We start from the raw sequence: 18,682 nt of genomic DNA, 5'->3' as shown, positions 1-18,682 counted from the left end.
TCGATTCTTAATCTCAAATCGATCCTCGATATTAAAATACACATTCGAGCTCTGTTATGATTATGTTATGTATAGATTAATGTCTTTTTAAGTATTGATAAGTATTTGTTGAATTCTTATGGTTTTTAAACAATAATTTAGTAAATTATAAAAGAAAAAATATCAAAGCGATTATGTTTATCAAAAATGTATACTCGTATTTGTCTAATTCTATTATAAAAAGACAAGTACATGCTAATGCAAATTTAATAAGCAATTGCGTTGAGGTTATAAATCGGAATCCACGAAATTTAGAACGTTTACGAATAGCTAGGAAGCCTCAAGGATATCATCTGGAAAAACAATTTCGTAATTTCTGGCATAAGTATGTTATTTATTTATATAAGGTTATAATAAATGATAATTTTAATATCATAGATAGGTTATCATTAAAAGAGCATTGTTTACATTTATCTTTTTACAATTTTTATATGTTTACACAGATTAAAAATTACACCACATAAACGTTACGTAATTGGTGAAATAGTACATTTTGAGAATGGTCCTGTCATTTCTGTGTCAACTAATGAGTGGGCGCTTAAAAAACAATTGTACAGGTTTGTAGCTTTAAAATATGCTATGTTATATATATAACAAATTTTTAAAATATTTGTATATATTAGATTTATATAATAATCTTATTTTCAAAGATTTCATTTCATTAAAATATTTTAGACAATATGATAGTATGGCATATATTGCCTTGGGACAAGTGTTAGCACTGCGCTGTCTAGAAAGTGGAATATGTGAACTTCATTATGATGAGAATCCCAGTAGTAAAATATCATTATTATTAGAACAATTAAAAAAGAACAATATTATTCTTCGTGAACCTGAAAGATATATCCATCCATATCCGTGGAGTTTATTCCGACCAGAGAAACCATGGGAAACTCAGGAATGACATGTACACAACCAAAGTTAGTTCATTTTCAAGTAAATATTTTAAGGTATGGTCATAAAAAGTAAAGGTGCTTGATGCCATTGTAACATATTCGGATAAAAGAAATAAAACATTTTTTAATTGTTACATAGAATTAATATAACATCGAATAAAAATATATATTTAATTATCTTTATTTCTAAAAAAATTTTGCAAAATAATATACATAAGAGAGAATTTTTATGGATCTTTTTAAACAACTATGCAAATTTGTATCAAACGCATGGATTTGGAATGTCTGTGAATAATAAATTATTCAGTTGATCGTTTATCATTTTTGGTGGATTTGAAGCAATGAAATATTTTCTAGTAACTCTGTGAAACCTTAATAATTACATTATTCAAGATTTTATTGATTTATCAATATTATTTATTAGAATTATCAAATGCATTCATTTTTGTTAATTTCTAATTAGTTTTTTCTTACAGCATAAAGTGAAATATATTTCTTAATAAATTTCTAAAATTTTCAAAATTTATATTATCGAGCAAGCATAAATATAAAGTCACGTTAGGAAAATTATTTCAGTAATTTCTTTATTACAATATCTAATTATTCATAAATGACAATAAATAAATTTGCGTATATAATAATACGAGTTCTTAAAATTGTTTAGTATTTAGAAAGTGAAGTATTTTAAATAATTATCATCACATTATCATCATCGTTTTATCGGTTATGATTGAATATACATCAAAATGGATGATACACGTGATGAATATAACACAAAGAAATACAATTGTGCAGTAAAAGGCCTTCTTTCGTATAAGTTTCCAATAGGCCATACGATATATCGATACTACTGTATCTACATCACAAAAAGTATTCTATTTTTAGTAACATATATATATATAAAATTAATTGTTTAAATAAAAGTATACGATATATATGTTATTTTGTTGTTGTTCACAGCTTAAATTATAATCTACAAATATTTTGATCAAATTAATTACATTTCTAAATTATGATTACATACATATATCAATTTCTAGTATAAATCTACAATTTGTACGATTATCCTAAGATTTTTTATCAAAATATACATCGTCGTTGATATAGTGCTAATTACACTACCAAATTATGTAAGGTGTTCAATTTAATTCATGATCAATCGTCTTCCAAAATATCCATGATCAACGTAACAATCTTAAGTCGTTCAATAGCGACAAAATTATAACGATAAAAAAATTTTGTTAATGCAAATGGATGGTATGTATGTATGTATGCATGTAAATGATCACGTTTAACCGAACACTCTACATACTGCATAAATTTGTTCGCTATTTGATACCTTCATGGTAGAAAACTTGGATTCCAAGTAGTATTAACTGTTAAAGTATATTTTTCGTATGTAATGATGACACACGCGAATTTATTTGCAAGTATGAATATCAATGTTTTTCACACATGTTTTACATTCAACGAAGCAACACCAATGAAATTTACAATCGCATCTTTCCCTGATTGTTGATTTCTGAGTATTGTAGCCCCTTCCACAACAGAGTAGATTACAACCATCCATACCGGATGATGTTCTGTTGCAAACTCGTCCGTGCGTACCTACGGTGACATAAAAAAGATAGTAGGCGTTATTAAAAACATAAAATTAATTAATAAAATAATATATCCTTTTTTTTTCGTATTTTACCTAAAGAGCCAAGAGTATCATTTGGAAGGCAATAATTTGGCGAGTCATCCAAATAAACTAAATCATTGGCCGTAGGCAAAGAAAATCTTGGATCTCGCATGGATAATCGGCCACGTCTGTTTACTCGAACTTCGGTTGCACCATCGTATTTGTCCAATAAAAGATCACCTGTCGAACAAGTTGAATTATCGATCAAATTCAAATCGATTCTTTTCTTTTTGTTATCCAAAAAAATTTGCATAAGATAAATGTGTACAAAAAAAGAAGACATACCAATTTCTCGAAACGATGCAAGTTGTTGCCAACAGGTAATCAAGCTGCAACTACCAGAAACCCCGTGACATTTGCATGTTACTTTAGATCTTTTTATAACAGCCTGTTAAGAAACAACAATTTGAATTTTTCATTCGTCCATATTTAAATTGTCAAAAGTAAAGGACGATAGATACCCTACGTCCTGCTTCGTTGTTATGCAAGTTCATTAAGCTCCTTCCTTGTTCTCTACTACCTCGTTTAAAACTACGCTCGCGTTCTCTTACGTCCACGAATGATTGGGTGAATCTGTATAAAAAAATACGTATATATATAATGTATTATAATACGCGCAGAAAATAATTTAGAAAGATAATTCATGAACTATTTCACTCACTTATATCCATATTCGAGATTATCCCCGCAACCACCCCAAATCCATTCGCGATTTAGATCTCTCGGTCTGCTACTTCTCGAACAACCGCAAGATGATAATTGTCCATCCCTGCAAGCTCGACTTATGGAATAAACTACCCCCGCTGCTGTGATAGCATGTACAAACGCAGTTTCTCTGCTTGCTGCAACGTACAATTATTCCAATTACACCGAATGAGTAAAACACTTAATTGGGATTATTAGTATTCTGGAAATGAGAAGAAGTATTAGGATAATGATGCACCTATTTTAAGGATCGGCCCGAAAACAGTTTCATCATTGACGGTGGAACAGTTCCACCTTCTATCTCGAAACTGATGCTGGCACTCGAGGACTCCGAATTTGGCGCCCTTCGCCACGCTCGGCATATGATCCACGGATAATTGGCAAAGCTTCCCCTGTCCCTGTGAGAGACCCTTCAGACCGATGCAAATCGTCGAGGCTTCTACATCGTAAGTTTCCATCAACTGAGCCGTCTCCAATTGTGGAAAGTGCTGCATGCCCATATTTCTAAAATCATGTATGGATAGATGATATGACTTTTTTATTTTCATGAATTGTCCAATATCCAAATGGATAGTTAACAAGATAGAGAATAAGATCTTCTATGTTCTTTGCGAGAAATAATGGGCCACTTAAAGGATTCAACGAGAAGAGAACGCATAATTCTTCTGGTTTTTTTGTCGTCTTCTTTCCATTCACTATTCACAGACATTCCGATCGTTATCCCCCTTTGCAATCATGGGGAATACCTTGGTACGCATACGATATAGTTTTACCATAGTAGTAGCCATAAGAAGAAGAACCAGAAGAAGAAGAAAAAGAAGAAGGTGGGGGTTAGGAGTAAAGCAAGGATATTTTTCTAAGGTATTACTCCGGAAAGCAATAGCTAAAGAGATAGGCAGTCGAATGCACGTGGTTTACGAAGCAGCCCTATCGTGAACGAGCTAGGCCCCTCCTTAACGCCTAGAAAAGATTTGTTACGGCGATTATATAAATTCGGTGCAGGCAGCCCGTGGGCGAGGAACGGCCCTCGGATTTCCTCTACGGCGATTCTTAATGGCGCATTTGTGAGTCAACGGACCGAGTTGATGGAACGACGCCGTCAAAGACAGAAGTCAAGGGGAGGTTACAGACAGGGACGAGCTAATCTGTAATTCGAGATGGCCGTTCATGCGATCTCTTGAATACAGTCTATGGGTACTATCGTGCGTAATAGCGTGCATCGAGCTGATTAGAATCGCGTCAATGATTTCTCCCCCTATGTGTGAAGATGACGACGACGCGAAGGAGGAGAAGGATGATCACGCAACGATCCAGGATCGATTACGGATCTTAAACAAACATTATTTTCAATGAACTAGCTAAATTAATTAAGGGCACGTTTAACGGAGCTTTAAAACCTTACGTTAAGGTCAGTAGAAGTTATCTCGGTCGATGTGGGTATAGGTTTATATATACGTGCATTGATTTTTTGCTATAATAAGATGATAGCCACTCGTTATGTTTCGTTATTAATAGATAGAACTATTTGTTGAGAAAATTCAACGATAATAGTGGTATCGTAAAGCGTAGGAGAAAACGGCGATACGCTTGAAAAGAGAAGAATCGTTTCTCCGAGAAATCCTAAAGGAAATCCCCGTATTGATGTCACCAATATTATTTTAACAGAGTGATGTTCTAACCGTGCGATTTCTTTAGAATTCGGCTTGCAACCCCGGTGAGGTAGAAAATCTAGGGAGTAACTACATAATAGAGCACATTAATATTCTAGAATGAGCTTCAGCAGCGATATATCATCGGCTTTGCACTCCCCTCTGTAAAACAATGACATGAGAGGGGAAATGGGCAGGAGGGAACGATAATATTTCGAAGGATTCGGCCCACGCAGCAGCAACAGCAGCTCAAGAGTCCACTACCACCACCATCACCATCACTACCATAACCAACATCTCTAACCACTCTGGGATTCTCGTGGGTTGCACTGGGGGCCCCCGGTCCCGAAAAAGTAATGTCTTGTGTCTTTTAAAAGATTGTACCGACGTTCGAATATAAGCGCGAGCCCCCATACCCGTCGTCCTTTCGACGTTAAATATCGAGCCTCTCGGTCAACGAGGATCATCCGATTTATTATGTTCCCAGTTCAGCTTTTATCTCCTTTGCATACATATTTCTTATTGCATAGATTAGAAGATTAATGTACGTTAACGTGCGAATTTCAATTTCAAACACTTAGCCATGTAGACATCAATTCTTTTTCTTTTTTCTTTTCTTTCAAATGATCAAATTCACAGTCTTGTCTTGATACGAACGACTAACTTACTTTTTTCTTTTCTTTTCTTTTCTTTTTTTTTTGATCAAGAAAAAGCGAACAAACACACTTTTTCTCCTTTTTAATCTACTCTCGCGCCTTAAACCCTTTAAATTAATGCATTAAATAAAATAACGCGATACGTTAGCAATACGGACTGCCCCGTGATCGTTCGACGTTGTTCATTTTTATTTTATTGGGGGTTTTTTTTAATTCCTTTTCTTTTTTTTCCTTACGTGGGCCGAAAAGAAACTCTCGACGGGCAACTTTTTAATCGGTGTTCGGAGATATCAGCGAGATTCGCGTGAAAGCTATTTACGAGAGTTTATGCTGCGATTTGAATCGGGACAGTTCACGCACGTAGGGTACATAACACAGCACCCGCGAAATATTTATCTATGCTCCCGTGGAATCTAATCTCAGAAAGTTGTTGGCCGTTGACCTAAAAGGATGTAAAACGTAGATACAAGATTAGAGATTTCTGAAGCACAACGCGAAGGTTATCGTGCGACTTCATCTAATATCAAACCAACGTTAACAACACGAGTGCCTAAGTGATAATCGTATCTGTTACGAATAAAGATATCGATGATCTTTTCTTTTTCTTTTTTAGATACTTTAATCCTTTAAGTGCTATGGATGCATACCTGCATGAGTTTTGGTAAAAGTTGCCAGCGTGAACTATGGACGCGCACATATGTGTCGTCGATATGAATGCAAAAAATTGAATATTAGTTTGTGTATCGATAATTGTTTCGAGTTTTGTCACACAGAAATTATGTTAGAAAAAAAACTTTCTTTCGTTATTACATTTGAGTAAAATAATTACATATTATAATTTATAATTAGCTGCGGCTAGTATTATCAACAGAATCAACAGAACAACCATACTAGCAATCAAATATTCCGTTCCTACAAGGCGTTTTCAGTTAAGATTATTCAACACTCAAAGGGTTAAAATACAAATATTTTTCATTATTCAAAAGAAATCTATTTCTATGTTTAAGTATCCAAAATCGGATCAATGTTTACTATTCGTTCATTGTAATAATAAGAAAAAGATTCTTAATCCCTGCAGGAAACGGTATTAACTCCATATCGGGTATATCATTGCACGACTAATTGGAAGATAAGGTCAAGATTTAGATAGAAATAAGTTGGTCTCCTTGGCGCATTGTGTTCCTGTCTTAATTCTCAAAGCAAAGTAAGAAGGATTAACCGTCTTAGAGGTGCGACGGGCCCACCCACGCGATTACAGCTCGCACAGAACCAAGCAGATTAATAGGAAAAGAAAATGTTATCCCGGCGACGATGTGCCGTGGATGTTGTATCGGTTGAGGATGGTAAAAAAAAAAAAAGAAAATTAAAAAGAAAAGAAAATAAACGAAATGAGTTGGTTGGGTCGGTGTATATTCTTGAATTTTAGCGATTTTACAAACGGTCTTGAGGATCGATAAATTAATATGCACACGTAGACAGGGGTATCGCAAAAGGCGAGGGTATGACCCTTTCGAATCTTGCCAAAATCAGCGCGTAACGTATAATTTCTAGGTCTTTGTCGAAGAGGTAGGTCCGTCTGTATTTCGTGGGAACTCGATCGAGAGGAATTTTTCGTGCCCGGAGGTATCGCACGGTCCATTTGTTGGTTGGTATCCCCAACGAGGAGAGTGTGTCTAATTTTTGAATTGCCATTCTCACCCCAGTATTCTTTGCCCTACGTCATAGCATGACCAATCAATGAATGGTCCAAACTCACCCGCGCTTCTCTCTCTTTTTTTTCCCTCCGCATTGTGATTTCGTTGAAATCGGTTCGGATTTTTCTTTTATCCAAATCTCTTTCCATCGATCACTTCCCTCCCGAAGATAATAGGATTTACTTGTAAAAAATTTAGATTTTTCCAAGCGTATCTTTTTACGGAAACGTTCTTCCTCCTAACCAACACGAAATGGTTGTTCGACCTTTCGTACTGGGAAATGAGAGGGAAAAAGAAGTAAAGAAAGATAAGAAGAAGAGAAAAGGGAAAAAGGGACAGGATGACTGTGCGTATTTACCACTATTTGCAATATAAACAATCTGCGTGTCCAAGTGGCTCTTCCAGTCGGTCGGTCGAGAGTGACAGGACCGGTACTGCTTCTTCTTCTTCTTCTTATACGCTTGCAAAGAAGAGATTTATATCGGCTGATCTGAATCACTCTCCGCAAGGTAAAAGAAACATCTGTAAGCTTCTCTCTTTTTGTTTTTCCTTTTTACTACTTACAATTACATTGTCTTTTTGTTTGAATTTGTTCTCATTTCTTTTTTTCAATTACAATCTTCTTTGATCATTGCTGACTCCTAATCGATAGTAATAACATGCAGTGGAAAAAGGAGATTCCCTATCGTATGTTCGAGTTTAATACAGTTGTCGAGAAACAGGATTAGTTTCCGAGAAAATATTCCGTCTGACTTTCTTACGATAGATAGAAATAATAGATAAGAAAGGAGATTGAAATGCATGAATAAGATAGTTATTTCAACATTATCATTTTAATAATAAAAATGTATATGACATACTTACATCCACGTTCCTGGAATAGTCGATGCAGCAAGGATCAGTACCAATTTCAGGATCACCAGTAGCCCGCCGTGCACTATCATCTTTATCTAAAAAAATACAATGCATAGTTTAACTAGCGATCAACTATTCCCTACGTTATCTTATCGCGAAACGTTACTCGTGCTCGCAGTTCCTGTCAATACCTTTCTTTGCTCGTATTATAAATTAAAGAAATAATAAATGATATATAATTCCTGTTTCGACTTGGTATGTTCTACATATGTGCAAAGTGGCAAATAAAAAAAGCCACTTTGAACTAACGTGACGTTATTTTCTAATGTTTTATGTAACTGAAGTAATTAGATTGCTATAATTCGTAGTACATACAAACATCGTGTCTTTAAAGTACGATTGAACGAATGAACGAACGAACGAAACGAACGAACGATCGAGTCGAAGCAAGCAAACAAGGTTTAAGTTACTAAATTTGTCAGTCGTAACTTAATACCAGTGATATATTTTATCCAGTAGTACCGGCCGAACCAGACCAAGAGAGCAACACAGCACGTAAGCCAGCCATCATGTATGAGCAAGGTGCAACGTCGAATCCATGTACCCATAATCGCTTCGAAAGCTTTTGATTTAATAGAACGAAAACTCACCAGACGAGCTCTACGCACCCGTTCAATTTTTATATCCCAGTAGCCATGTAATTCTTCCTCAACTCGGTCTTAACAAGACACACTGTTGCGAGAGTTGCCACAGTAAGTCTATCGAGGGTAAACGCGAGCTTAATTATATTTCCGCGCTCGATAGAGATAACCTTAGACTACTGCATTATTGAATTTTCTTGCGTTCCTTGTCAGAGTTACATATCACACTTTGGTATTAAGAACGTTAGGATGTCTTTATTGAATCCATATTTTGATGAGACAGAAGAATCAATAGTCGAACGTCGCTTATACTTATTTTCCTTACGAATGTATGATAAGTATGGTCTGTATCAGAAATCGGAATGAAATGCAAATACATTTCTTTTTCCTACAATGTAATATCATAAAAGTAACCAAACACCAATATCGCGTGCCATTACGTTGTGCCAATTGCCTTCTACAGAACAGCTAAGCGCGATAAGGATAAGTGCCATTTGCAGCTTCCGAATTCAGAGGTGGATAAAAGCACGAAGCGTCTAGATATCTGGTCGCTTTTCAAGTTCAATCGGTACTTCTAGATTCCACTTTGGAAAGTATTTCGTAATCCTCTTATCCTCGATAGGAAGAGACAAGGGTGTTCCGAGTAAACCGGAAGGTTGTGGTTACGAATACAGAAACGGTCGGTAGCGTTAGTTTTTCTAAAGAATACTTTTTGCATTTGTTATCTTGGAAGTACGAAAAAGGAAGTTTATTATGGGTGAGCGAGGCAACCCTTCGATGATTTTATCTCTAGTTGGGAGAGGAAAAAATTAGGACTATCTATCCTTAAGATCGTACGCGTGTAAGGGCAATAGGACGGGAGTATAAAATGAAAAGTTATGCAGTCTGTAACTCGTAACTCAAGGACGTAGTTCATATTATCCGGTCGTGGCTGGAACTCGTGGCTGGTAAGAGTAAAATCCAAAGAGGCAAGGGCCCAAGCTCACAAGCATGGGTCCAGGAGCGAGAAAGTCTGAGCAAGGTGTAACGTCGAATCGATGTACCATAATCGGTAGGACTTGAATGTTTTTCGTTCGAAGGCAAAGATCATGGCTGCCCACAGGACCAGTACGTGCACGCACCGGTCATCACTACTAGTACAAAGACGTATCATCATATTGTACGTTACCTGTGACTCTTTCTCCTTGCATACATATGTGTGTGCATGTATTTGCGTACACGTACGCGCCTATGTATCTAGCCCACGCGATCGAGCAGGATATTAGCCGGTATATAAAATGCATTTGTGATCGCGACAGGAATGTAAATGGCGTGCTTCGGCATGTCTCACGGGCTGGCTCGAATTATCAGCAATAAAGTATCTCCCCGGTGTGTTGAACAAGACATGACCGTGGGTAATATAAGCACCGCTACATTTGTTGCCAAATGAGCTGCGTTTCTCTCTTTCTCTTTCTCTACGTAGTATGCATGTATCTACTTACATACAATACATACATGCATACATACGTCACGCCTAATGTATGTACAATGTAAGTACATAAGTGCCCTCGCTCTCGGTTTCTCATCAAGGATCAGAATTACAATCCTTCCTGACGATCGGCAAGTTAATGACCCTAATATCCAAGATATAATATACACGTCTTTACGATTTTTCTTCGGATGATAAAGCCCCCGTTCTCGAATTTCTTCAAAGAATAATTTGTCTACGTCCATTGACACGCTTATTGAATAGCCAATCTCATTTATCATATTTTTCGTTGAACTTATGTCCTCGTAAATACACTCGCCAATTTTCTTCTCCTTCTCTCTATGTAATATCTTCCTTCACAATAGATGGGACAAATGCGAGGACCATCTGAGAAAGCACGACGCTTTGTACGGTACCTTTTATTAACATATTCTTTGTTCTGCCCACAGAAGCCCTATATGACCAAGAGATAATCCAGACGGATCACCATAAAACCATCATGGCGTATGACCGACTCATCCAACTTCGTGATCGCAACCTGCCCGAGGACAACAGGATCATCCTGAATGATCATGACTCTTCTTATTTCCAGCTTCCGTACGCACGTGTGTATAATACTTACGAACGTTTTCATTTAATAATCGTCCTTCCAACACGATCCTTGATATTAACTTTTATTTAAGGCTTACGACCGTGGCAATAAAATGGAGCGTTAAGTCGATCGGTGGGCGAACGAATCGATTCTAGATTTTCACGCGAAGTACCAAGACAACTCGAGTCCTCTTAACGAAGCTGGAAGCTAAGGATGGTGTACACACACTCGAGATGTACGTACGCAGAAGAAAACGAGAGCCTGTCTACGAGGTCGGAGAGAGGAGGGAAGGGTGAGGAGCGAGTATGGAGGGACCAGATGAGGGGAGAAGAGATAGAGTGAGAGAGAGAGAGAGAGAGAGAAAAGCTGGTGAGGAGATAGGAGATCTGAACCTGGAAGGAAGAGCTGCTGCTGGTACAGGTACAGTGAGCCTGATCGACGCTTGTCAGGATCGTAAGGTAATAAAATATTATTCATTTCCTTAACATTACGATAGGTAAAATCGACAGGATATATAAAGTAGGTGATAACGAGGATATTTATTAGCTTATAATTGGCCGGAATTCGACTGGTTGCAGTTATTGCGTATTTTTATCGCGATCAAATTATTGACTCGTTCCACTAAAAGTCTCAATCGAATATTCTAGCAATGTAAATCATGACCGGAGGCAATGAGTGAACGCGAGATATGCCGCGTACTCGTAGATAGAGATGTAATCGTGGAAATATAATAACGTGTTCGAATCTAAATACGTTATGGAATTATCCAAAAGTATACGAGTACCTACACCACCAAGTCGGAGGCACGTTGCGCACGCAATTATCCAAAGGCTCGAACGTTGCTCGCTCGTTAGTCGCATGCTACACGTATAACGCGCGAAAGCCGTATGCATCTTCTGCATTCAACGGTCTGTATAATCTCTTCCTGTAAATGGCAAACGGTTTGTTGTTTGTTAGCCTCGATTCGGTGGACTGTACGCCTCTACGTACTACGTTACGTTACGTTACTTGAGCGTAGCTACGCGCTTGGGGAGTCGTTCAGCCGTAACTCATAACTTTTACGACGCTTTCGCGAAGGTACCTTATTAACATCGTAGCTGCACTAATTTATCCTCCGGCGAGGACTGATTTTTAATTGGCAAAATGTTATTACGTTGAGGTATAGAGCGTCAAGTAGTTGTGTTGTAGTAATGTAATAAGTATTTTACGGGTTGCCCAAAAACCTTGCCCTATCCCATACGATCTCTCTAACATTTATACATCGATACTTATTAGATTTATAATTAATCGTCAATTTTATTGTAATGCCACGCGATATATCTATGACTTTATTATTAGACAATTATTAGTAACATTTCGTATATGTACAAAACTCATGAGGATATCTATGTAACCTTTCCATTACACCAGCATAGAAGAATATTAAATTTCAATAAAATATCCAATGTGTTTAAAATGACGAAATTACAAAGACGTTTCAGATAGTACAAACTCCATAAGCAAATAGCAAGCAAATAGATGCGCGAGTATTTTTTTGTTCCGAAGGAGAAATCGTTTTTACAGGTGTTCTCAGAGAACGAAGAACGTGAAACGCTCGCTCATTCGCTCGCTCGCGTCTTGTACTCGCGCCTACGGTTCGTATTTTCATTATAAAGGCACGAGATAAAAGCGCGGATAAAACTCGTTGGCGAGCAGGGAATGTCGCCGGTTGAAATCCGCGATGCGTTCGTTATGGCGCTGTAAATCCCGTATACCGCGATATTACGGGGCTGTATAAGATTTCAGCGGCGTGTCAGCTCGTCCACGAACACGACAGAGAAAGTTTTTAATGCCAGTGATAATCTGACGCACATATCGCTTTATCGTTCCTTACAAAATATCGAAGCCAATTTTGAATGTTTTTTTTCCCTCCTTTTGTTTTTTTTTTCTTTTTCTTTTTCTTTTCTTTGTCCTTTTTGGCGCGCGTATTTTTTCTTCGTTGTTTTCGCGCGCTTTTGCGAAGATGACGACAACTACGAGGAGGAAGAAGAAAAGAAAAAAGTAGAAGAAGAAGAAGAAGAATGAGAAGAAGAAGAAGAAGAAGAAGAATGAGAAGAAGAAGAAGAAGAAGAAGAATGAGAAGAAGAAGAAGAAGGCAGCAGCTATCATCGTTTCTCGATATGGATCTTTCTCTTTTTTTTCTTTCCTTTTATTAAGCGTGCGAGCGCTCACACAGCCATCATAAATGCAGCTACTTCCTACGTAATCAAGCAATAATCGTTAGGATAAACGTGAGTGCCGGGATTGTTGGCTAAGCGTTCTCTTTTATTATACGGTTCTCGATTGATTTACGAATGGCGTCGGTAAAACCATTAACGTTACTTGTGCTTTCATTCTATAATTCTTTTTTTTCTTTCTTCTTCTTCTTCTTCTTCTTTTTCCTTCTCCTACGACAGACCGACACGAGTGAGACTTATCGCTCCAATAACGCCAACGAAAAGCATTCCAATCAATCGCTTACGTGATCGCATTTTTGTGCGTTACGCGTTTGAAGAGATTTCTTGAACATCGATTATTGCACTCTTGGCTCGATTTTTCAAAATAAGTATCATCGAGTTGAAGTATTCGCGATAGTAGCTAATTTCGCGCCTATAGTACATAGAACTTTATTATTAATCTACTCGATCAACCAACCATCAGAGAAGACTTCAATTACTAGCCCTGTCAGCAAAGTCATTTGCTCGAGTAATTAAGAGATCGTTGCCGTATCCTCGAGATACCCACGATCGCAGGTAGCCCGAGACGTTGATGCATAAATTCTGCGCTCTGAATCGAGAAGGTCGTCGTCGTCGTTGTCGTCGTCGTCGTCGCGAATCGTGTGTAGGCAAAGTTACATTCGAAACCACGACCCCAAACAAAATGCTAAATATTATCGCCTTTGAGATTCTAAGAAGAGATCGAATAATTAGATTTGCGAGTCAATTAAAGTCCTTCTGTTCGTTATTTTTTTCTTTTCTCTCTCTCTCTCTCTCTCTCTTTCTCTCTCGTCGAGAGAACAATTATTACTTTTAGCGCCAGGTTTCGGAACTCCGTTCTCTTCTTGTTAAGATTTTTATTCGAGAAAATTACATTCAAATATCATTTAAATGAAATTTAAAGGACCTTTTTCCTACGCCACGCAGATCGTACCAAATTAAACGTTAAATTATTTTCATTTTTCTTCTTTCTTTTTTTTAGACATGATCAAATCTATAAAGTTAAACGAGCAAATGCAAATATCAAACTAAAGAATAAATATTGAATAAAATTGTAAAAACGTACAATTGAATACAAGTTGACAGTAATTTCCAAAGTTTCTTGTTTGCTTTTGAGACATTAAAAATATTGTAAGAAAAAAAAAAGAAAAAAAGAAAAAAGATACCGGAACGTTGCTTTTAATTATATTTTATTTAGCCATTATAAAAAGGAGAAAGTATCTATGTATTTACATAAAATAAATCAAGGAATTTAAGAAAATATACGACGAGACGATTAAAAGAGGAAAGAATCGGAGCACTATGATTAGCCAGTGAAAATACAATAAAATCAGTCTCTAACGCTCAAAGGTTTAAGTATGATGATTTACGAGCGGCATTAAGAGTCGTTAAAAGAGGCTGCCGATTAATCTTTCGAGACATCGTTAAATCATTGCCAGTTTAGCGATTACGAGGAATAAATTCTGAGCTAGCAACGTCTTCCTTGGGTACTTGCTCTTAGGTTTGCCGATCGGCAAAAGCCACGTTACGTGTCCAATGCCGATGCATCTCTTTACGGCTTGGCGGACGCGCCGATGAGAATTTATCTTCGTGGTCGCTTTTATCATACCGAATACCTCCCACCTATATTTCCTAGAGCCTTACATATACCGTTGAACGTCAAGATTTCATTTCTTTTTTTTCATCTTCTTCTTCTTCTTTCTCTTTTTTGAAAAAGAAACTCCTCTTATAATACATGGTAGTTGTACTTAAAATACGTAGGTAAGTATATAAGTATGTATGTAAACACACGTGTCGTTCGATCACACACACTTGTTCGAACCAAAGTATATAAGAACTCTCCTTTCTAATTACATGCATCTACAGGGTGTCTTAAAATATCTGAGCTTAACTTTAGGGGTAGTTTCTGTATCCTTGAAATAAGAACAAAAGTTGATGGTTAGTAGTACCTGTTAAAATATGAACAAAAGTTAATATAATCATTAAATATCGATATGACGCTTTATTTCGGAATTATAGCTATTTTTGCTTCAATTATTGACAAGCTTTTTATTTCACGTACGACCTTTTTTTCTATTGTTTAAGCAATATCTTCAATCAATTTAGTATATTCTATTGGGGATAACAATATGTGTAGAAATTTGCTAATACATTTTTGCGATAATTTACATTTAAAAAGAAAACGGATTATAATTCGAAAATATTGTCATATCAGGCTCATATTATTGTATGAACTTTTTGTTCTTATTTGAACGTATTGAAACCACCCTTAAAATTATGCTCACATATTTTAAACCACCTTGTATATTTTCAACAAGAGGACGTTCGATATAAGAAAGATAGTTGTCTAGAAAGTACGTAAAATCATGTGAATTATAATACGGCTTCCATCTACATATACTTACTTACGTATCAACATGTACAACACTTCTATCTTTACGATTCTTTCATTGCCTTATTCTATTCCTTCTTTCTCCTCCTCTTCTTCTTCTTATCATTAGAAAGTTGTAAGGTAAGGTCTATTCGTATTATTAATGGTAACGCTTTGTGTTATTGATAATCGCGAAAGGATTCGAGTATCTGTTTGAAGGAAGAAGTTAATGGAGAAAAGGTAGTGCTCGATGAAGCGTGGACAAATAATTTAAATGTAACAGTGACAAATCGACAATAGTTTACTCACCAATCGATGATATCCAACGTCGTTAACCAGCGTGCAATTGTTTACTCCTTGTGGAATAGAATAACGCCTTTTGCATCGGCTAGGAATAAGTTCACTTGAAATTTCCAACGTGTACCAAAAATACGTGTACCGACGACGCGCCGGGATTTTTAGAGAAGATGAACGAGGATAAGGAAGAGAAATAGGAAAAGTATCAGGAAGAGGAAAAAGAAAGCAAACAAACAAACAAGGAGTGCTTTCAACGAGTTGTACTTAGCGCCTGTATTTTCTTCGTCAAATGGATCGAATGCCGCACATCATCCACCACGTAGATTAAACTTTCGTCTATCATTTTTGTCTCTAATTTGTCACCGTTCCTCACTCGACTATTTCTCCCGAGTCTTTCTTTCGTAATCCTTTCGAGATCTTCTTAGCGAACAGAAAGTTTTTCTTTTTTCTTTCTTTCTTTTTTTTTCAAAAAGCGCGCGCGTGCACACTGACCAAGATCGAGCCGAAAAACTCTCGTAGTTCAAACGAAATCGAATAATTCGATTGATATTCGTGATTTAACTGTCGTATTAATTTCCCCCTTTCTTCAGTTTTCTTCTTATTCTTACGAAACTCTCGTTAAATACCTTCGTCTCTGTTTTTCAAAGCACTCAATGACACTCTTGCCTGACGGAAACCTCTCGACCCATTTCCTCCGTAGCTATCGGCTTCGTCGAGTCAACGGAACCAAAGATAGAGCAAGAGAGAGTGAGAGAAAGAGAGAGAGAAAGGAGGAGCACCGATTACACCTTGTTTCATCGAAGTTTCGAACACCTGGCATTCGTGTACTGTTAACACTTGGCGATCTCTTCCGATTAAGAAGACAACACGCTGCTATTTCGCGCGGTTATTTTATCAACGGGTTCTCCAACAGAGTCGTAGACTACGGCGACGATAACAATGATGACGATTATATGATGATAATGATGATGATGATAATGATGATTTGTCAATGTTCTTTTCCGAAAAGAGGAATTTGTTTTAACAACTTATTGAACGTTTCTTCGAAAGCAAACCTTCCCTTTTTATTTTCCTAATATTTTTTTCTCTCTCTTCTCCTGTCCGTTTCTCTATGTCTTCTTTCACTTTTTCCTTCTTTATCTCTATCTCTATCTCTCTCTCTCTCTCTCTTTCTCTCACTTTCTACGTTTGCTTTGGAGATTCCACGAAACGCTCGTAAAACACCTACGGAGAACAATGCGTTGTGTGCCAGCGCGAGTTTGCTAGATCGTGCTTACTACGAATATATGTAGGTAGGTTTTGAATATTTATATACAAATATATATATGCGTGTAAATATATTATGTAAAAAGATAGAAAAAAGAAAAAAAAACAGAGAAACGCTAGGAAACGACGACGATGAGATTCTTCCCATGCGAAAGAACTTTCCTGATACCTCCCTACGATATTACTCGTTCTCCTTTCTAAAACGGTTAAAACGTTCGCTGAAAATCTCGATATCAGGTCGATTTACGTGAGCCTAGCAAGCTAGCTGGTGGTGAGCTAGCTGGCTGGCTGGCTGGTTGGTTGGTTGGTTGGTTGGCTGGATGATCGCGCGCGCGCGCGCACGTTTGCGCCCGCGAGTATTCGACTCCCACGCGACGTAAAAGTCCTTCTCTGTCTACTATTTCTATGTAAGATCGAACTGAACGATCCTCTCGTTTACGAACGAAGAGACGAAACGAGAAGAGAGGCTTGTTGACGGTGTCAAAAGAAAGCAAAAGGAGAACGAACGTACGAATGAACGAACGAATGAACGAACGAACGAACGAACAAGTGAACGAGCAAGTAAACGATCAAACGTTCGGCGTGAAACTCTCGGAATCTCTTTCTCTTTCGTCTCCCTCTCTTACTCGAAAGAAGTAGCAATCGTTTCTGGAGCAATTCCGATCTATATCTTTATTCCTTTAAGGGGACACCACCGATCTCTTCCTTTTCCTCTTCTCCCTTTTCTCCTTTAAATTATTCTACACTGCATCTAATTTTTTTTTCTCTACCAATAGAATGTTTTTCTTTATATTTCGTTGTTATTAGTTTTCTTTTTTTTTCTTTTTTTTCTTTTTTGATTTTGTTTCGTTTCGTTTCGTTTCGTATTTCTTTCGCTTTCAATGACTTCTGTAAAAATCTTCAATCTTCGCGTATAGGTAATCCTCAATGGCAAATTTGTTTAATAAATCTTCCACCCTCTCAATAGGTCTTTTCCTAACGAACGGAAGAATTGACCAAAAAAAAATAGAAGAGAGAATGAAAGAGAGAAAGACGCTCGCCATTCGAGGCGTCGAGCGCGACTACGTCGAGGGATCCTCGCGGCACCGGTGTGTGGTGCTTTGCCTCCTTCGGCACCGACGCAAGGAGGGAGACGCGCGTGAAAGAGCGAATGGGAGAGAAAGGGAGAGAGAGAGAGAGAAAGAGAGAGAGAGAGAACGAAGAACGAGAGAAAGAAGGAGAGAGAAGACCATGGAGAACGATTCTCCTCGTGGAAGGACCGCCTCGTGCTGCTGCTGCTGCCGCTGCTGCTGCTGCTGCCGCTGCTGCTGCTGCCAGCCCTTAGGGTACGAATCACGGTGTGAAACCTACTGCCGTGCTGAGATGCTACGGAATGCTCGCGGATCAACCAAAATCCACGACTTTTCTCTCTTTCTCATCTACCCTTTTTCCTTGTTCTCTCTCTCTCTCTTTCTCTCTCGATTTCTCTCTTAATTTTTCTATCTTACTCTCGTTAGTTTTCGCTCTCTCGACGCTCGAGCGATTCTTCCATCCTTGTCCTCTTCGACGTGTTCCTCTCTTTCTCTCTCACTATTTCTTTCCAACTAGTTCGATCTCTCTTGTACTCTCTTACTCTTGGCAAAGAGGGAGCCCCCT

The 18,682-nt window shown here is 37.5% G+C and overlaps 2 protein-coding genes and 1 long non-coding RNA gene across 3 annotated transcripts; 2 read left to right on the top strand and 1 right to left on the bottom strand.

Moving 5' to 3' along the window:
* The first annotated feature begins 44 nt into the window (after positions 1-44).
* Positions 45-1,251, top strand: LOC122517109 (39S ribosomal protein L18, mitochondrial). The gene is made up of 3 exons (XM_043635478.1): positions 45-364; positions 483-596; positions 715-1,251. The coding sequence occupies exons 1-3, from the start codon at positions 174-176 to the stop codon at positions 941-943; spliced, it is 534 nt and encodes a 177-aa protein (XP_043491413.1). The 5' UTR covers positions 45-173; the 3' UTR covers positions 944-1,251.
* Positions 1,252-2,302: 1,051 nt separating this feature from the next.
* LOC122517106 (protein Wnt-5b-like) lies at positions 2,303-17,820 on the bottom strand. Its single transcript, XM_043635477.1, has 8 exons — positions 15,794-17,820; positions 8,188-8,273; positions 3,563-3,828; positions 3,281-3,461; positions 3,081-3,192; positions 2,905-3,007; positions 2,632-2,799; positions 2,303-2,543 (listed from the first exon to the last, which is right to left on the bottom strand). Exons 2-8 carry the CDS (start codon positions 8,265-8,267, stop codon positions 2,356-2,358), a joined length of 1,098 nt encoding a protein of 365 aa, XP_043491412.1. The 5' UTR covers positions 8,268-8,273; positions 15,794-17,820; the 3' UTR covers positions 2,303-2,355.
* LOC122517107 lies at positions 10,806-12,343 on the top strand. Its single transcript, XR_006303733.1, has 2 exons — positions 10,806-10,892; positions 10,971-12,343. It is a non-coding gene; the product is annotated as an uncharacterized LOC122517107 (long non-coding RNA).
* Positions 17,821-18,682: the final 862 nt, after the last annotated feature.

Source organism: Polistes fuscatus, unplaced genomic scaffold, assembly GCF_010416935.1.
Source record: "Polistes fuscatus isolate 324 unplaced genomic scaffold, CU_Pfus_HIC Scaffold2, whole genome shotgun sequence".
NCBI classification, from domain to species: Eukaryota; Metazoa; Arthropoda; class Insecta; order Hymenoptera; family Vespidae; genus Polistes; species Polistes fuscatus.
This window is presented reverse-complemented; position numbering and strand designations above follow the sequence as displayed.